The sequence below is a fragment of the Balaenoptera ricei genome, chromosome 11 (genome assembly GCF_028023285.1).
Source record: "Balaenoptera ricei isolate mBalRic1 chromosome 11, mBalRic1.hap2, whole genome shotgun sequence".
NCBI lineage: Eukaryota > Metazoa > Chordata > Mammalia > Artiodactyla > Balaenopteridae > Balaenoptera > Balaenoptera ricei.
The window spans coordinates 36,344,858-36,365,265 of NC_082649.1; the positions used below are offsets into that span (position 1 = coordinate 36,344,858).

Sequence of the window (20,408 nt, forward strand, 5' to 3'; positions counted from 1 at the left end):
CATCTTTCCATAACCATAACTGTGCCATCTTTATTTGTATAGCTCTCAAGTAAAAGACACTTATCTCACAGTAACAAACCTGAAGCAATGTAATGGGAAACCGATTGTGGGGCTCGGTAGTTATCCACACTCGGAAAGTATCATCGCTGGCTTCAGCGGTAGTTAATGTCTCTAGCAATTCTTCCATGAATTCTAGGCCAAGGTGACAATTCTGCAGTAATACCCAGCCACCCTGTATTCAAAAATGATTTCATATTAATTCCTTATAACTTTTTTGCTATCATTTTAATAAAACAAAACGTACAAGCAAATTTTTTAAAACTTTTGCTCAGGGCATAAGAATACTCTGTTTTGAGCACATATATTTTAATGAAATTGTTATATGTCAATACAATCTTCTTTTTTCTGTTAGTTGTAAAGCTGGTTACTTGGAATCAAGTGGGTTCAAAATGATTGTATCCTGCCACCCCTGGTTTAGAAGGGAACAAAAGTTAAAATTGGAAGTCAGACTTGTTTAAGTACAGTGTGTGCACCATCTAATGGTGGGAATGGGTATTTTGGAACTTGTAACTTAAATTGTCCTGCCTAAGGTAAATCAGAAGGGACTCACCCCGAAACCAAGTCGTCCACTGTCACAAAGAGAGATACACATTACCTCATGAAAGTTGGAGGTGTTGACGAAAATTCATTAACAATCAAGTTAGGAAGAAAAGAGAGAATTTTATTTGAGACAACTGAGGATTATAGCCTGGGAGACAGAAGCTCTGAGAACTGTCTTGCCTGTTAGAAGTCAAAGGCAGAGTCATATACATTTTCGAGACAAGGGATCATACATCAAAATGACATGCTGACATTTCACATGGGGTTCACCAAAGATACACAGTCCAGGTACACATACAAAGCCAGCAACAAGTCACCATGACTCCCTGCAGAGTTGGAAAAGCATGCTAATCTTTTAAGAAGTTACCTGGCTAGCGTCAGAAGAAAGGGAAAAAAAATTGATCTTTGCATTTGAGCAGGCATTCCCACCTTTGAGGAGGTCTGGTTAATGAGTGATGCAGATGCACACTGTACACTAAAAGGGGAGGGAGGAGGCCCAAATGAGCAGAGAGAGAGAATTTTATGCTTAAGTTTTCTTCTCCTGACTTAAAATACAAATTTTATTTCACCAGAGGCAATAAAATACATTTGGTGACATTTGCTACCATAATATTAATGGGATTATTATTTGTCATCACTCCTCCCAGATATTCCTGAAACCACAAAACTTTCTAAGCACTATCTAAATACTTGTTAAAACCTTCTTTAACAATGTTAAGTCACATGACCGTCAAAGTTCTATAAGAACACAGTTTATTAGCCAGACAATATCTTGATATACTTATATAATGAGATCAGATAAATACAGCTACAAATTATTGAGCTTAGTGTATATATAGTAAGGCCTGTATATACGCCTTCTACTGCACGAGAAAACAGAACTCAGACTGGCTTAAGCAGCAAAGGGGACTTGTTGGTCTAGACAACTGGGGTGTCTAGACCAAGATGGACTTCATGGTTGGTTTGTGTCATCGTGGATCCAGTTACTCTCTGATTCCCTGCTCTGCATTCCACAGTGTCAGCTTTATCCTAAATCTTTCAAGTGGCAGTGTGGCTGTACCTATTCATGGGTTATTGTTGTTGTTTGTTTGTTTGTTTGTTTGATAATGCCATTATTATCAATATTTATCCTACCTTAAGACACAGAACATGGAAGTTATAAAAGCTAATATTCCAAAGAAGGTTAATGTGAATGCTGTACCAAATTTAGAAGTTTCTCACTCATGGAAACTAAAGAAATTATTTAAGGCCCAAAGTCAAACTGTCAAATCACTCAATAGAGTGAATCATTTGATCTGACTAAAAATAATTATATAAAATTTCTTCGATATATATAAATTAAATACAATATATTATTGAATTTAATTAAGCGGTAAAGATTAAGGCTTGGCGCACTTGAGAATTAATGACTAGCCTGAAACTTTGATGAACCAAGCAGAGTTTTAGCCCATTAACCCTCTGCAGTCATTAATTCCCAGGGAAAAGCTGCACCAAAGTTGCTACAGACGTTATGAGATCAAAAGCTTAAAAATAAACCGAGATCTTATTTTATTTTTATAAATGGTGCAATTTCTTATTGCTGCTGAAATTGCTATCTACCATTTCTAGAAAATTAATGACCTGTGTATTTATTAGGTGTGATGAAAAATAGTTCTCAACATTCCATCCAGCTTGCAATTTTCAATAAAAACCATTATCAATATTTAAACATAACACCCTCAAATATTTCTTATTTGCCTGAAACTATCCATTAATGAAAAATGAAAGTCTCACTTTAACTGAAAATTGAAATTTGACTGTCTCAATCTGTCACTTCTTAAGCACTATCTATTAATATTGAACATGACATTCCAAGACTGCTAGAGCTGCATCCTTTAGGAACCAGAAAGTGTGGCTGCCAAATTATCAAAAAATATTTAGTGAAAATAAAATGGAGCGTATACTATAGAAAATGGAACAAGCATTTTGTGGGGATGTCAGGAGCAAACTAGCTGGAGGTTTAAAATTTGTAGGAAATCAAAGGTTGATTCTATATACATAAATAAAAATGAAAAATAATGATTGAGCATCACAGGCAGAACACTTTACCCATCACTGTAGTGGTCCTAAGTAGATCAGATGGCCAGAGGAATAATATCAAGAATGTTGCATGAAGAGTAGTTGTCCATTGCTACATACCTGCTGCATTGACATCTGAATCAGCTTTCGAGCATGTACTTCTTGTCCTTGCCCCATTGAGATAGTTCTGCATTCTGTAACATAGAAGGATCACTATGATAAAACATAAATTTTATAACAGGATTGGGACAAAAAATTAATTCCTGAATGGTCATAGCCTCCCTCCCTCCGTGGCTTCTAAGGAGACTTTGTTATTCAAACAAGTCTGGCTTTCAGTTGTGTTGATGAGAGAAATGAGTGGAGCAGAAACTGGAAAGGGAAGGACAAGAAAAGAGAGACAAAAGGCACAAGGCAGGTCTTTTAGAGAGTTCTGGCGTCTTTGGAGATAACGAGGAGATAGATTGATGGGGGAGAGGCAGCTATAATGCTATCATAGGCATTAAGAGGGAAAGAGGATTTTTGAGTTTTGCTAAATTTTTAAATTAAATTTTATTGGAGTATAGTTGCTTTACAATGTTGTATTTGTTTCTGCTGTACAGCAAAGTGAATCAGTTATACATATACATATACCCACTCTTTTTTAGATTTCCTTCCCATTTAGGTCACCACAGAGCACTGAGTAGAGTTCCCTGTTCTATGTTTTGATTAGAATATTTTTTGTGTGTTTTATCAGATGCTTCAGTAAAGATTTAGTTGGCTTTTTATTCTTTTACAATGTCAAGTATGCAGTGTTTTGTCTGTCTGTCTGTTTGGGTTTTGTTTGCATATTTGTCCATTTTCCAAGATGGAACTTGTGGCAGCTCAGCCCCATGAGGGCTACATTCAGGGATAACTGTTCCTCAGGATTAAATCATCATCTTGTAACTGAGCATGAAAAAAAAGTGGAGACCACTCCAAGATTAGAGGTGTGATTATAATTCAGCAGAATATACACTATTTAGGCTCATTAGTGAATTTGATGTCCCAGGCAGAGAACCACACTTGTGCCTGTCACATGAATTCACTAAATTGCAAAAGTCTCTAAATCATGCTTGTGAAACTGGAATTGGAAATTAACTTTTAAGCAAGTCTTTGTGGACCCAGGTCTTCTTGAATTTTAGAGGCATGATCTCTAGATCTCTAGAGGCACAGGGAAAGGAGGTCAATGGAGACATTGTGAAGCAGTGTATGCTTTTGCCCTACTCTACTGGAGGAGCCTGAATCCTCAGAAAAAAGGGCTGCTGTAGCTGGGCGAACAATGAGGCTGATTTGGAAACTGCTGGTAGAAGGTACAGAGGATGAGAGAAAATTCACAGGGTGGAGTTAGAAGTATGTCAGGAACCAGAGAAGAAGTTGCCAGGGCACACCATTTAAAATATAGCACCATGGGGTTAATGACCAGAGATTCTGTGAGGGTTCGCAGGGTGCAGCATTAGGATTATTTGTGGACTCAGGGTCACAGGGTGAAACTCTGCAGTGGGTGCCTGAGAGAGGATGGCAGAGCACTGTTTGAAAAACTGGGAACTGCATTGTCCAAAGGTCACTGAACAAAGCTGGATTTTCCCACCAAAGCCCTCATGAATGTCTCCTGCTCAAGGGGAACCAGGCACTGCTCCCAGGGCATCTGAGAAGAATCCACACACCCTATAATAGGAGAAGGAAGGAGAGGTGGAACTTGAAAGGGAGGAGCCTCCAAACTGTACAAAGAGATAGAGCCCCTCTTGTTTCAGAAGAACCCACAAATGTTAGGTAGGTCAATGGAGGAAAGTTTGATAGGGACAAAAAGTATTAACATGTGAGCATGAGCCACAATCTATCTCCCCTGTCCTTCCAACTCTGCTGAAATACACCTTTTAAAAGGAAGAACTGGTTTTTGTTGAGGTGGCCTGAGTTTCTTATCTTGACCTGGGTAAGTGGTCAAGAGGAGACTTAGAGGCATTCCTTCAAAACAAACCCAGAATCTGACCACTTCTGGACATCTACACTTTTATTCCCCGGTCCATCACCTCTTGCCTGTATTCTTGCAGTAGCCTACTAACTGGTTACCTCTCTCCCACTCTTTTTCTCTACTAGTTAGTCTTCCCATGGCAGACAGAGGAATTCTGTCGAATCCTAAATCAGATTACGTCCATCCTCTGCTCAGAAACATCCGATGGCTTCTCATTTCATCCTGCACAAAATCCAGAATCCAGTTCAAATTCTTACCTCTAAGACCCTACACAATTGGCTCCCATTGCTGCCGCACTCTACACACACACACACACACACACACACACACACACACACTTTTCAGGATCTCACCACCACTCATTCACACTTCTCCAGCCACACTGGCTTCCTCCCTCCTCCCCAGGCACACTCCAGCCTCACCTCTATTCCCTCTGCCTGCAATGTGTCTCCTCAAACACTCCACTGACGTAATTCCTTACATCTCAGGTCTTCCTCACCTTCTCAACAAGGTCTTCCTCACCTTCTCAACAAGGCCTTCCCTGACCATCTGATCTAGTACAGCATACCTATCCCCGTCACTCTGCCCCTTACCCTACTTTTTCTTAGCATATTATATACTTTTTGGCATATTATTTACTCACTTGTTAATTAATTACTGTCTGTTTTCCCCTGACACTAGAACATCAGCTCCACAAGGGACTTATACCACAGTGGCTTATCCAGCACCTAGACAGTGCATAGCACTCAGTAGATACTCAATAGATATTTTCTCAAACTTTAAAAACAGATATAATTCACATATCATAAAACTTACCCCTTTAAAGTCTACAATTCAATGTTTTTTTAGTATATTCATAGAGTTGTGGAACCATTACTACTGTCCAATTTCAGATCATTTTCATCAACCCAAAAAGAAACTCCACATCCATTAGCAGTCCCCATCACCCTCTCCCACTCTAGCAACCACTAATCTACTTTCTATCTCTATTCTAGACATTTCATATAAATGGAATTATGCGATATGTGACCTTTTGTGTCTGTCTTCTTTTACTTAGCATAATATTTTCAAGGTTCATCCATATTGTAGCATGCATCACAACTTCATTCTTTTTTATGGCTGAGTAGTAGTCCATTGTACAGATGTACTCTATTTTGTTTATCCATTCATCAGCTGATGGACATTTGGGTTGTTTCCAATTTTTGGCTAGTATGAATAATGCTGCTATGAACATTCATGTATAAGCCTTTGTGTGGACATGTTGTCAATTCTCTTAGGTATAGACTTAGGAGTAGAATTGTTGGGTCACTGCAATTCTATGCTTAACTTTTTGAGGAACTGCCAGGCTGTTTTCCAAAGCAGCTGCACCACTTTACAGTTCCATCAGCAATGTATAAAAGTTCTAATTTTTCCACATCCTTGTCAACACTTGCTATTGTCCATCTTTTTGATTATAGCCATCTTGAAATGAAGTGGTATCACACTGTAGTTTTGATATCCATTTCCCTAATGATTAATGGTGTTGAGTAACTTTTCATGTGCTTATTGGCCATATGTATATCTTCTTTGGAGAAATGTCTATTCAAATCCATGGCTCGTTTTTTAACTGGGTTATTTGACTCTTTATTTTTGCATTGTAAGAAGTTCTTTTTACATTCTGTATACCAGATCCTTATCAGATATATTACTTGCAAATATTTTCTCTCATATTGTATTAATAGGTTGTCTTTTTCACTTTCTTGATGGTATTCGTTGAAGGACAAAAGTTTTCAATTTTGTTTAAGTCCAATTTATCTATTTTCTCTTTTGTTTCCCATGTTTTAAGTGTCATATCTAGAAAATTACTGCCTAATCCAGTCACAAAGATTTATTCCTACATTTTCTTCTAAGAGTTTGATAGTTTTAGCTCTTACATTAATGTCTCTGATAATTTTGAGTTAATTTTTGTACATGGTGTGAAATAAAGGTTAAACTTTATTCTTTTGAAAGTATTGATAGATATTAGTTTTTCCAGCATGGTTTGTTGAAGAGGCTGTCCTTTCTCCATTGAATGGTCTGGCACCCTTGTTGAGAAGCAACTGACCATAAATGAGGGTTATTTCTGGACCCCCAATTCTATTCCATTGATATATATGTCTATCCTTATGCCAGTACCATTCTGTCTGATTACTGTAGCTTCGTAGTAGGTTTTAAAAATCAGGAAGTGTGAGTCCTACACCTTTGTTCTTCTTTTACAAGGTTGTTTTGGCTATTCTGGGTTCCATGTATTTCCATATGAATTTTAGGATCAGCTTGTCAATTTCCACCAAAAAAAGGCAGCTGGGATTTTGATGGGAGTTGCTTTAAAGCTGTTAGATCAATTTGGAGAGTGCTGTCATCTTATCAATTTAAAGTCTTCCAGGAATTCCCTGGCAGTCCAGTGGTTAGGACTCAACACTTTCACTGCCATGTCCCAGTTTCAATCCCTGGTCAGGGAAGTAAAATCCCACAAGCTGGGCAGCAGGGCCAAAATAATAATAATAATAATAACAATAAAAAAATTAAGTCTATCTATCCATGAACATGGGATGTCTTTCTATTTTTATCATCATCATCATTATTATCATTATTATATCTTCTTTAATTTTTCAACTATGTTTTGTAGTTTTCAACACACAAGCTTTGCACTTCTTTGTTAAATTTATTCCTATGTATCTTTTATGATATTGTAAATGAAATTGCATTTATAATTACATAAAGTTTTGGTTTGTTTATAAATTTTTGGTTTGTTCTTGTTAGTGTATAGAAAAACAATGGATTTTCGAATAGGATCTTGTGTTCTGCAATCTTGTTGAACTTGTTTATTAGCCCTAGTAGTCTTTTGGTGGACTACTTAGGATTTTCTATATACAAAATCATGTCATCTTCAAATTGAGATGGTTTTACTTCTTCTTTTCCAGTGTGAATGCCATTTATTTCTTCTTCTGGTCTGACTAAAACCTCCAATACAGTGCTAAGTAGAAGTACAAGTAGACATTCTTCTCTTGCTCCTGATGTTTGGGGAAAAATATTCAGTCTTTCAACATTAAGTAGGATGTTAGCTGTGGGGTTTTGTAGGTGCCCTCATCAGGTTGAAGAAGTTCCCTTTTATTCCTAGTTTGTTGAGCACTTTCATCATGAAAGAGTGTTGGATTTTTTCAATGCTTTTTCTGCAACTATTAAGATAACCATGTGGTTTTTGTTCTGTATTCTATTAACATGGTGTATTACATTGATTAATTTCCATATGTTTAACCAACCTTGCATTCTTGTGATAAATCCCCTTGGTCATGGTGTATAATCCTTTTTATATGGTGCTGGGTTTGGTTTGATAGATTTTGTTGAGAATTTTTGGTTCTATATTCAAAAAGGATATTGGTTTCCTTCTAATGTCTTTGTCTAGAATTGGTATCAGAGTAATACGGTCTCATAGAATGAGTCAGGAAGTATTCTCTTTTATTTTTTGGAAAGATTTGTGAAGAATTGGTGTTATTCATTAAACATTCAGTAGAATTCACCCATGAAGGCATCTAGTCCTGGTATTTCTTTTGTTGGGAAGATTTTGATTACTAAATCAATCTTTTTACTTTTTTTTTTTTGAATTTTTGATTTTTATTTCATTTTTTTGTATACAGCAGGTTCTTATTAGTTATCCATTTTGTACATATTAGTGTATATATGTCAATCACAATCTCCCAATTCATCACACCACCACCACCACCACCCCTGCACCACTTTCCTCCCTTGGTGTCCATACGTTTGTTCTCTACATCTGTCTCTCTATTTCTGCCCTGCAAACCAGTTCATCTGTACCATTTTTCTAGGTTCCACATATATGCGTTAATATACGATATTTGTTTTTCTCTTTCTGACTTACTTCACTCTGTATGACAGTCTCTAGATCCATCTATGTCTCTACAAATAACCCAATTTCGTTCCTTTTTTATGGCTGAGTAATATTCCATTGTATATATGTACCACTACTTCTTTATCCATTCGTCTGTCGATGGGCATTTAGGTTGCTTCCGTGACCTATTCTATTGTAAATAGTGCTGCAATGAACATTGGGTGCATATGTCTTTTTGAATTATGGTTTACTCTGGGTATATGCCCATTAGTGGGATTGCTGGGTCATATGGTAATTCTATTTTTAGTTTTTTAAGGAACCTCCATACTGTTCTCCATAGTGGCTGTATCAATTTACATTCCCACCAACAGTGCAAGAGGGTTCCCTTTTCTCCACACCCTCTCCAGCATTTGTTGTTTGTAGATTTTCTGATGATGCCCATTCTAACTGGTGTAAGGTGATACCTCATTGTAGTTTTGATTTGCATTTCTCTTATAATTAGTGATGTTGAGCAGCTTTTCATGTGCCTCTTGGCCATCTGTATGTCATCTTTGGAGAAATGTCCATTTAGGTCTTCTGCCCATTTTTTGATTGGGTTGTTTGTTTTTTTAATATTGAGCTGCATGAGCTGTTTATATATTTTGGAGATTAATCCTTTGTCCGTTGATTCATTTGCAAATATTTTCTCTGATTCTGAGGGTTGTCTTTTCATCTTGTTTGTAGTTTCCTTTGTTTTGTAAAAGCTTTTAAGTTTCATTAGGTCCCATTTGTTTGTTTTTGTTTTTATTTCCATTACTCTAGGAGGTGGATCAAAAAAGATCTTGCTGTGATTTATGTCAGAGAGTGTGCTTTCTATGTTTTCCTCTAAGAGTTTTATAGTGCCCAGTCTTACATTTAGGTCTCGAATCCATTTTGAGTTTACTTTTGTGTATGGTGTTAGGGAGTGTTCTAATTTAATTCTTTTACATGTAGCTGTCCAGTTTTCCCAGCACCACTTATTGAAGAGACTGTCTTTTCTCCATTGTATATCCTTGCCTCCTTTGTCATAGATTAGTCGACCATAGGTGCATGGGTTTATCTCTGGGCTTTCTATCCTTTTCCATTGATCTATATTTCTGTTTCTGTGCCAGTACCATATTGTCTTGATTACTGTAGCTTTGTAGCATAGTCTGAAGTCAGGGAGTCTGATTCCTCCAACTCCGTTTGTTTCCCTCAAGACTGTGTTGGCTATTCAGGGTCTTTGTGTCTCCATACAAATTTTAAGATGTTTTGTTCTAGTTCTGTAAAAAATGCCATTGGTAATTTGATAGGGATTGCATTGAATCTGTAGATTGCTTTGGGTAGTATAGTCATTTTCACAATGTTGATTCTTCCAATCCAAGAACATGGTATATCTCTCCATCTGTTTGTATCGTCTTTAATTTCTTTCATCAGTGTCTTATAGTTTTCTGCATACAGGTCTTTTGTCTCCTAGGTAGGTTTATTCCTAGGTATTTTATTCTTTTTCTTGCAGTTGTAAATAGGACTCTTTCCTTAATTTCTCTTTCAGATTTTCATCATTAGTGTATAGGAATGCAAGAGATATCTGTGCATTAATTTTGTATACTGCAACTTTACCAAATTCATTGATTAGCTCTAGTAGTTTTCTGGTGGCATCTTTAGGATTCTCTATGCATAGTATCATGTCATCTGCAAACAGTGACAGTAAGAAGAAGTAAATTTCTTTTCCAATTTGTATTCCTTTTATTTCTTTTCTTTCTCTGATTGCCATGGCTAGGACTTCCAAAACAATGTTGTATAATAGTGGCAACAGTGGACATCCTTGTCTTGTTCCTGATCTTAGAGGAAATGCTTTCAGCTTTTCACCATTGAGAATGATGTCTGCTGTGGGTTTGTCATATATGGCCTTTATTATGCTGAGGTAGCTTCCCTCTATGCCCACTTTCTGGAGAGCTTTTATCATAAATGGGTGTTGAATTTTGTTGAAAGCTTTTTCTGCATCTACTGAGATGATCATATGGTTTTTATTCTTCAGTTTGTTAATATGGTGTGTCACATTGATTGATTTGCATATATTGAAGAATCCTTGCATCCCTGGGATAAATCCCACTTGATCATGGTGTATGATCCTTTTAATGTGTTGTTGGATTCTGCTTGCTAGTATTTTGTTGAGGATTTTTGCATCTATATTCATCAGTGATATTCGTCTGTAATTTTCTTTTTTTGTAGTATCTTTGTCTGGTTTTGGTATCAGGGTGATGGTGGCCTCGTAGAATGAGTTTGGGAATGTTCCTTCCTCTGCAATTTTTTGGAAGAGTTTGAGAAGGATGGGTGTTAGCTCTTCTCTAAATGTTTGATAGAATTCACCTGTGAAGCCATCTGGTCCTGGTTTTTTGTTTGTTGGAAGATTTTTAATCACAGTTTCAATTTTATTACTTGTGATTGGTCTGTTCATATTTTCTATTTCTTCCTGGTTCAGTCTTGGAAGGTTGTACCTTTCTAAGAATTTGTCCATTTCTTCCAGGTTGTCCATTTTATTGGCATAGATTTCCTTGTAGTAGTCTGTTAGGATGCTTTGTATTTCTGCAGTGTCTGTTGTAACTTCTCCTTTTTCATTTCTAATTTTATTGATTTGAGTCCTCTCCCTCTTTTTCTTGATGAGTCTGGCTAATGGTTGGTTTATCAATTTTGTTTATCTTTTCAAAGAACAACCTTTTAGTTTTATTATCTTTGCTCTTGTTTTCTTTGTTTCTATTTCATTTATTTCTGCTCTGATCTTTATGATTTCTTTCCTTCTACTAACTTTGGGTGTTGTTTGTTTTTCTTTCTCTACTTCCTTTAGGTGTAAGGTTAGATTGTTTATTTGACATTTTTCTTGTTTCTTGAAGTAGGCTTGTATTGCTATAAACTTCCCTCTTAGAACTGCTTTTCCTGCATCCCATAGGTTTTGGATCGTTGTGTTTTCATTGTCAATTGTGTCTAGGTAATTTTTTATTTCCTCTTTGATTTCTTCAGTGATCTCTTGGTTACTTAGTAACATATTGTGTAGCCTCCTTGTGTTTGTGTTTTTTATGGTTTTTTCCCTATAATTGATTTCTAATCTCATGACGTTGTGGTCAGAAAAGATGCTTGATGTGATTTCAATTTTCTTAAATTTACTGAGGCTTGATTTGTGACCCAAGAAGTGATCTATCCTGGAGAATGTTCCGTGTGCACTTGAGATGAAAGTGTAATCTGCTGTTTTTGGATGGAATGTCCTATAAATATCAATTAAATCTATCTGGTCTATTTTATCATTTAAAGCTTCTGTTTCCTTATTTATTTTCATTTTGGATGATCTGTCCATTGGTGTAAGTGAGGTGTTAAAGTCCCCCACTATTATTGTGTTACTGTTGATTTCCTCTTTTATATCTGTTAGCAGTGGCCTTATGTATTGAGGTGCTCCTATGTTGGGTGCATATATATTTATAATTTTTATATCTTCTTCTTGGATTGATCCCTTGATCATTATGTAGTGGCCCTCCTTGTCTCTTGCAACATTCTTTGTTTTAAAGTCTATTTTATCTTATATGAGTGTTGCTACTCCAGCTTTCTTTTGATTTCCATTTGCATGGAATATATTTTTCCATCACCTCACTTCCAGTCTGTATGTGTCCCTAGGTCTGAAGTGGGTCTCTTGTAGACAGCATATATATGGGTCTTGTTTTTGTATCCATTCAGTGAGCCTGTGTCTTTTGGTTGGAGCATTTAATCCATTCACGTTTAAGGTAATTATCAATATGTATGTTCCTATTACCATTTTCTTAATTGTTATGGGTTTGTTTTTGTAGGTCCTTTTCTTCTCTTGTGTTTCCCACTTAGAGAAGTTCCTTTAGCATTTGTTGTAGACCTGGTTTGGTGGTGCTGAATTCTCTTAGCTTTTGCTTGTCTGTAAAGCTTTTGATTTCTCTGTCAAATGTGAATGAGATCCTTGCCGGGTAGAGTGATCTGGGTTGTAGGTTCTTCCCTTTCATCACTTTAAATATATCATGCCACTCCCTTCTGGCTTGTAGATTTTCTGCTGAGAGATCAGCTGTTAACCTTATGGGAGTTCCCTTTTATGTTATTTGCTGTTTTTCCCTTGTTGCTTTCAATAATTTTTCTTTGTCTTTAATTTTTGTCAATTTGATTACTATGTGTCTCGGCGTGTTTCTTCTTGGGACTCTCTGCACTTCCTGGACTTGGGTGGCTATTTCCTTTTCCATGTTAGGGAAGGTTTTGACTATAATCTCTTCAAATATTACTCGGGTCCTTTCTCCCTCTCTTCTCCTTCTGGGACCCCTATAATATGAATGTTGTTGCGTTTAATGTTGTCCCAGAGGTCTCCTAGGCTGTCTTCATTTCTTTTCATTCTTTTTTCTTTCTTTCTACTTCTTATAGATGTATTCGGGTTTTCTATTTCTTCTTGAGTCAGTTTCAGTAGTTGTCTCTTTCTAATAATTTGTCCATTTCATCTAGGTTATCTAATTTGTTGCATAAGTGTTCATAATATTACGTTATGATCTTTTTTATTTTTGTCAGGTCAATAGAGATGTCCGTTGATAAAAGAAAATTTCACATATTGAGATATGGCAATGTCATTCTGGCTTATACATGAGTTTACTTGAATTTTATGCTAACTAAAATAGCCTGTTTTTGGCCTATCAAACATACATTGTACACCTGCTCTAATTATCAGAGAGAAGGACACATTGACCAGAATTAAAGAATGTCCATGTTAAAAATAAAGATTTTATAAATGCCTCCCTTCCTGGGATGCCAATGTTTGTACTCCTTTGATGATAAGACTCCCTTCCCAGGTGCCAAGGCCATACTGACTCACTATGTACTTGCTGATCTGTTTTTCTTGAAACCTTGAAGGAATGTATCTCTGACTTGTTTGGTGTTCTTCGTTCTGACAAGACACAAAACTGTGCTGAAAACCATGCTTCTCCAGAGCGGGTCCTCTGAGTTATCTGAGAGGCTATTCTGGCTTTAGTCCTCAGTTTGACTCAAATAAAACTCTTTTCTATTCTTATTATAGATTGTTTATTGATTATTTTCATTGATAACCCTCTTTCATTCCTGATTTTAGTTATCTTAGTCTTCTCTCCTTTATTCTTGGTCAGTCAAAACAAAAGTTTGCCAATTTTGTTGATCTTTTCAAAGAAGATACTTTTGGTTGGATGACTCTCTATTGTCTTTTAATTCCCTCTTGCATTTTTTTTCCACTCAAATATTTATTATTTCCTTCCTTTTGATTGCTTTGGGTTTGCTCTTCTTTTCCTAGTTGCTTAAGGTGGAAGGTTAAGCTATTAATCTGCAATCTTTCTTCATTTTTAACATAGGTTGATAAATATTTGATAAATTTCTGAATAGTCTGGAAACACTAGATTGACTGACATTGGAAAAGTGAGGAAGCTTTGCACTTGAGGAAGGAAAGAATCCCAAAGGACAGAGGCCAGTGAGATAAGAGGCAGTGCAGGCTGAATTTCCAAAGGGGGTGGGAAAAGCTGCCAGAACATCATGATGGGGACTACCAAGAGAAGGATGGATGCAGAGGGTGTTGTAGGAATTATTTTGCAGGTAATGCAGCATGATTATTCTTTGGTGGTATGGGATTTTGGGGGTTTGTGTGTGTGTGTGTGTGTGGTTTGGGGGTTTTTTTTTTTGTTTGTTTGGCTTGGTTATATTTCAGAGACTTTAGTAAGATTTCAACTGCCTTTCTATATCTTCTCAAAATTAGGCTTGAGTGTCTTTCACTTTTCCTCTTTCTTTTTAAAACTTTAAAAAATCCAATTAAATAATATAGGCTTATAGTGAAAGCTTTGTAAAATATAGGAGACTATAAAGAAAAAAACAAAAATCACCAATTTCCTTCCATAGAGACCTTCATTCTAATCTTTTTAGTATGCACAGTCCACAACCACTTACCCTCATTTCACAATTCAAAACAATCTGAAAACTGACAGTTTTGCCACAAAATCACTTTGGTGGCAAAAGCTGACCTGAATGGATATGAGCCTATTTATAGTCTTTATTTATCACTATCTTTATGAATATTAATACTTTCATCTGCAATGTATTATATAATATATGAAATACTATCTTTCTAAAAGGTGGAAAATTCTGATTTCTGCAATGTATCTGACCCCAAGGGATTTGAATAAGAGATTGTAGACCTATCTATATTAAAAATTATATATATGTGTTATAATACATATATATGTCATTTTATATCTCTACTTTTTAACAGTACATTGTATTTTATTATCATTAAATATTATTGGGAAACAGTTTTTAATGGCGGCACAATGTTCCATCATGTTGATGCATTCTTGTCAATTCAGCCACTATCCTTTTGTGTATTTAAGACACTTTCAATTTTTCAATACTATAAATAGCACTAGATTAAACATCTTTGTATATGAATCTTGATGTGTATCTTTCAGTTTGTTTTTATGATAAATTAGTACATGTAGACTAGTTGGGACAAAGCATACAAACATTTTAAAGATTTATGATATATATTAAAAAAGGACTGCCAGTGTCTCCAGCTGAAATAAGAATGCTGTGATTCCCAACCCACACTTCTATCTTTTTTTTGAAACCAAACAGATAACAAAAGCCTTTCTGTGTCCCCCATTTCTTGTCTGTAGGAAAAATGCTTCAGCCTTCTAGACCTTCCCTGAGTTCCAAAGGGCAGATTCCAACAGTTAATTAAGGAAGTGAAGGAATGCAGAAACAAAAGAAAAGCAGTCAGGAAACAGTAGTGCAGAGGGGGCAGAGTCAACATGGCGTACTAGGAGGATGCGGAATTCGCGTCTCCTCACAACTAGGGCACCTACCAGGCACCGGTGGGGGACCACGGACACCTAAGGAGATGGGAGGAACCCCCAGTGACTGGTAGGATGCAGGGCTTGGGGGGAGTGAAGGGGGAGGAGAAGTGGAGGTGGGGCAGGACTGGCACCCCTGAGGGGCGGCTGGGGAAGGGGAAGGGATCCCACGCCCGAAGGGGGAAATTGGGGAACCACTGGGAGGGCAAAGGATCAAAAGGGAGCATGGCCAGGTTTCCCCTGCCCGCTTGGGCCCCCAGGAACCTGCTGAGATCCTGGGCCTGATCCTCTGCCCACTGAGGCCCCCTCTAGCCATGTGGATCCTGAGGGAGTGCGAGGGAGGAAAGGGGGAGCAAAAGTAAAGGCCGGACCTACAGGAGCAGCACCCCTGAGGGGTGGCTGGGGGAGGGGAGGAGTTCCTACCCCCAGAGGGACCAACCCACGGTTAGGGGTCCAGCGGCGACAAGGGAGACCCTAGGGGGGACAGTGGGGAAGGGTGCAAAGGAACAGAAGGGAATGCAGCCAGTGCTTTCCCTGTCCACTTAGGCACCAGGGAGCCTGTTGGGCTCCTGGGCCTAATCCTCTGCCCTTGGAGTCTCCCTCCTGCCATGCAGAACCCAAGCCCCGCCCCTACACCCCCAACCAGGGCCCTACCTCTACACTCGGAGACTCCCTCCAACATGCTGGGCCTAAACGCCACCCACACACTCTCACTCAGGGCCCTACCTCCAAACTCCAGAACTCCATACTCCAGAGGCCCTCCTTTCCACGTGCTGCCTCTCCCTTTCCCCGCAGGTCCTAAGCAGAGGCCCCACCCCACTCTTGAATATCGCCCACCTAGGCCCCACCCCAAGACCTTTTATGGCTACATGGATCCTGAGCCTAGGCCACGCCACACGCACAAACGTTACCCCCTCCACCCGCCTAGGTCCAACCCCACCCGAAACCCCACCCCTGCCTAAGTTCCATCTCCACCTAAACTCTGCCCCTATAGCCAAGGCTTTTATATTTTTATTTATTTTATTTTTTTTCTTTTTTCCCCTTTTAGATTGGGGTTCTGTTTTACCTTGTTGATTCATTGTTGTTGATTCTTTTATATTTTTATTTTTCCTAATAAATCTTTTATTTTTCAATTTTATTTTATTCTTTATACTTTGTTATTGTTCTCTCCTTTTGGCTTGTTCTGCCCACCCACCCCATTTTTTTTCTTTTTTCTGTTGTAGTTTTATTTTACCTTGTTGCAGTTGTTTCAATTATAGTTTTATTTTTCCTAATATATTTTTTATCTTTCTAATTTTATTTTGTTTCTTATTCTTTGATATTGTACTGCTCCTTTTTCTCTTTCTTTTCTTTTTTTTTAACCGCACCACAAAGCTTGTGGGATTTTGGTTCCCAGGCCAGATGTCAGGACTGAGCTCCTGTGGTGGGACCTCCAAGTCCAAACCGCTGGACTAACAGAGAACCTCAGACTCCAGGGAATACCAATCAGAGTGAGGCCTCCCTGAGGTCCTCATCTCAGCACCAAGACCAAGCTCTATCCAACTGCCTGCAAACTCCAGTGCTGGACGTCTTAGGCCAAACAACCAGTAAGACAGGAATACAGCACTACCCATCAAAAAAAAAAAAAATGAAACGACAAAAAAATATGTTACAGATGAAGAAGCAAGGTAAAAACCTACAAGACCAAATAAATGAAGATGAAATAGACAACCTACCTGAAAACAATTCAGAGTAATAACAGTAAACACGATCCAAAATCTTGGAAACAGAATGGAGAAAATACAAGAAACATTTAACAAGGATCTAGAAGAACTAAAGAGCAAACAAACAGTGATGAACAACACAATTACTGAAATTAAAAATACTCTAGAAGGAATCAATAGCAGAATAACTGAGGCAGAAGAACAGATAAATGAGCTGGAAGAAAAAATGGTGGAAATAACTGCCAGGGAGCAAAATAAAGAAAAAAGAATGAAAAGAGGACAGTCTCAGAGACCTCTGGGACAACATTAAACACACCAACATTCGAATTACAGGGGTCCCAGAAGAAGAAGAGAAAAAGAAAGGGACTGAGAAAATATTTGAAGAGATTATAGTCAAAAACTTCCCTAACATGGGAAAGCAAATAGTTAATCAAGTCCAGGAAGCACAGAGAGTACCATAAAGGATAAACCCAAAGAGAAAAACGCCAAGACACATATTAACCAAACTATCAAAAATTAAATACAGGGGACCTTCAAGATGGTGGGGGAGTAAGACGTGGAGACCACCTTTCTCTCCACAAATACATGAAAAATACATCTATTTGTGGAATAACTCCTACAGAACACATACCGAACGCTGGCAGAAGACCTCAGACTTCCCAAAAGGCAAGAAACTCCCCACATACCTGGGTTGGGCAAAAGAAAAAAGAAAAAACAGAGACAAAAGAATAGGGATGGGACCTGTACCTCTGGGAGGGAGATGTGAAGGAGGAAATGTTTCCACATACTAGGAAGACACTTCACTGGCGGAGACAGGGGATGGGCGGGGGGAAGCTTCGGAGCCACAGAGGAGAGTGCAGCAACAAGGGTGCAGAGGGCAAAGCGGAGAGATTCCTGCACAGAGGATCAGTACCAACCAGCACTCACCAGCCTGAGAGGCTTGTCTGCTCACCCACCTGGGCAGGTGTGGGCTGGGAGCTGAGGCTCGGGCTTCCAAGTTCAGAACCGGGGAGAGGACTGGGGTTGGATACATGAACACAGCCTGAAGGGGGATAGTGAGCCACAGTTAGCCAGAGGGAGTCCGGGGAAAAGTCTGGAACTGCCTAACAGGCAAGAGAACATTGTTTCAGGGTGCACGAGGAGAGGGGACTCAGAGCACTGCCTAAACGAGCTCCAGAGACAGGAGCGAGCCACGGCTATCAGTGTGGACACCAGAGATGGGCATGAAACGCTAAGGCTGCTGCTGCAGCCATCAAGAAGCCTGTGTGCAAGCACACATCAGTATCGACACCTCCCCTCCCAGGAGCCTGTGCAGCCCGCCACTGCCAGGGTCCCGTGATCCATGGACAACTTCCCCGGGAGAACACACGGAGCACCTCAGGCTGTTGCAATGTTATGCCGGCCTCTGCCGCCACAGGTTCACCCCACATTTTCTACCTCTCCCTCACCCCAGCCCGAGTGAGCCAGAGCTCCCTAATCTGCTGTTACTTTAACCCCGTCCTTTCTGGGCAGGGAACACATGCCCTCAGGTGACCTACACGCAGAGGCAGGGCCAAATCCAAAGCTGAACCCCACGAGCTGTGAGAACAAAGACGAGAAAGGGAAATTTCTCCCAGCAGCCTCAGGAGTAGCAAATTAAATCTCCACAATCAACGTGATGTACCCTGAATCTGTGGAATACCTAAATAGAAAACAAATCATCCCAAAATTGAGGTGGTGGACTTTGGGAGCAACTGTAAACTTGGGGTTTGCTTTCTGCATCTAACTTGTTTCTGGTTTTATATTTATCTTAGCTTAGTATTTAGAGCTTATTACCCTTGGTAGATTTGTTTATTGATTGGGTTGCTCTCTTCTTTTTTTGTTATATACGTATATGTATATATTTTTCCTTTTCCTCTTTTTGTGAATGTGTATGTGTATGCTTTTTTGTGTGATTTTGTCTGTATAGCTTTGCTTTTACCATTTGTCTTAGGGTTCTGTCTGTCCTTTTTCTTTTTTTAGTATAGTTTTTAGCGCTTGTTATTATTGGAGGATTTCTTTTGTGGTTTGGTTGCTCTCTTCTTTCTTTTTTAAAAATTACTTTTAATTCTTTTATTATTAATAATTTTTTTAATTTTAATAATTTTATTTTTTTCTTTCTTTCTTCTTTTCCCTTTCTTCCTTTCCTTCTTTTCTTTCTTTTCTTTCTTCCTTTCTTTCTTTCTTTCTCTCCCGTTCCTTCTGAGCCATGTGGCTGACAGGGTCTTCATGCTCTGGCTGGGTGTCATATCTGAGCCTCTGAGGTGGGAGACCCGAGTTCAGGACATTAGTCCACCAGAGACCTTCTGGCCCCACATAATATCAAACGACAAAAGCTCTCCCAGAGATCTCCATCTCAACGCTAAGACCCAGCTCCATTCAACAATTAGCAAGCTACAGTGCTGAACACCCCATGCCAAACAACTAGCAAGACAGGAACACAAACCCACCCATGAGCAGAGAGACTGCCTAAAATCATAATAAGTTCACAGACACCCCAAAACACACCACCAGACGTGGTCCTGCCCACCAGAAAGACAAGATCCAGCCTCATCCACCAGAACAAAGGCACCAGTCCCCTCCACCAGGAAACCTACACAACCCACTGAACCAACCTTACGCACTGGCGCAGACACCAAAAACAATGGGAACAACAAACCTGAAGCTTGGGAAAAGGAGACCCCAAACAAAGTAAGTTAAGCAAAATGAGAAGAAAGAGAAATACACAGCAGATGAAGGAGCAAGGTAAAAACCCACCAGACCAAACAAATGAAGAGGAAATAGACAGTCTACCTGAAAAAGAATTCAAAGTAATGATAGTAAAGATGATCTAAAATCTTGGAAATAGAATGGAGAAAATAAAAAAAACTTTCAACACGGACCTAGAAGAACTAAAGAGCAAACAAACAATGATGAACAACACAATAAATGAAATTTACAACTGTCTAGAAGGAATCAATAGCAGAATAACTGAGGCAGAAGAACGAATAAGTGACCTGGAAGATAAAATAGTGGAAATAACTACCACAGAGCAGAATAAAGAAAAAAGAATGAAAAGAATTGAGGACAGTCTCAGAGACCTCTGGGACAACATGAAACGCACCAACATTTGAATTATAGGGGTCCAAGAAGAAGAAGAGAAAAAGAAAGGGAATGAGAAAATATTTGAAGAGATTTTGGTCAAAAACTTCCCTAATATGGGACAGGAAATAGTCAATCAAGTCCAGGAAGCACAGAGTGTCCCATACAGGATAAATTCAAGGAGAAACATGCTGAGACACATTAATCAAACTATCAAAAATTAAATACAAAGAAAAAATATT

General features: G+C 38.6%; 1 protein-coding gene across 1 annotated transcript in view; it reads right to left on the reverse strand.

The window, feature by feature from the left end:
- Positions 1-20,408, reverse strand: part of DNAH8 (dynein axonemal heavy chain 8) — a 329,367-nt gene that overhangs the window by 60,417 nt on the left and 248,542 nt on the right. Inside the window, exons 83-84 of the mRNA XM_059938771.1 lie at positions 2,779-2,852; positions 80-232 (exon numbers count right to left, since the gene is read on the reverse strand). Coding sequence (XP_059794754.1) covers positions 80-232; positions 2,779-2,852 — 227 coding nt within the window. The remainder of the gene's footprint in view (positions 1-79; positions 233-2,778; positions 2,853-20,408) is intronic.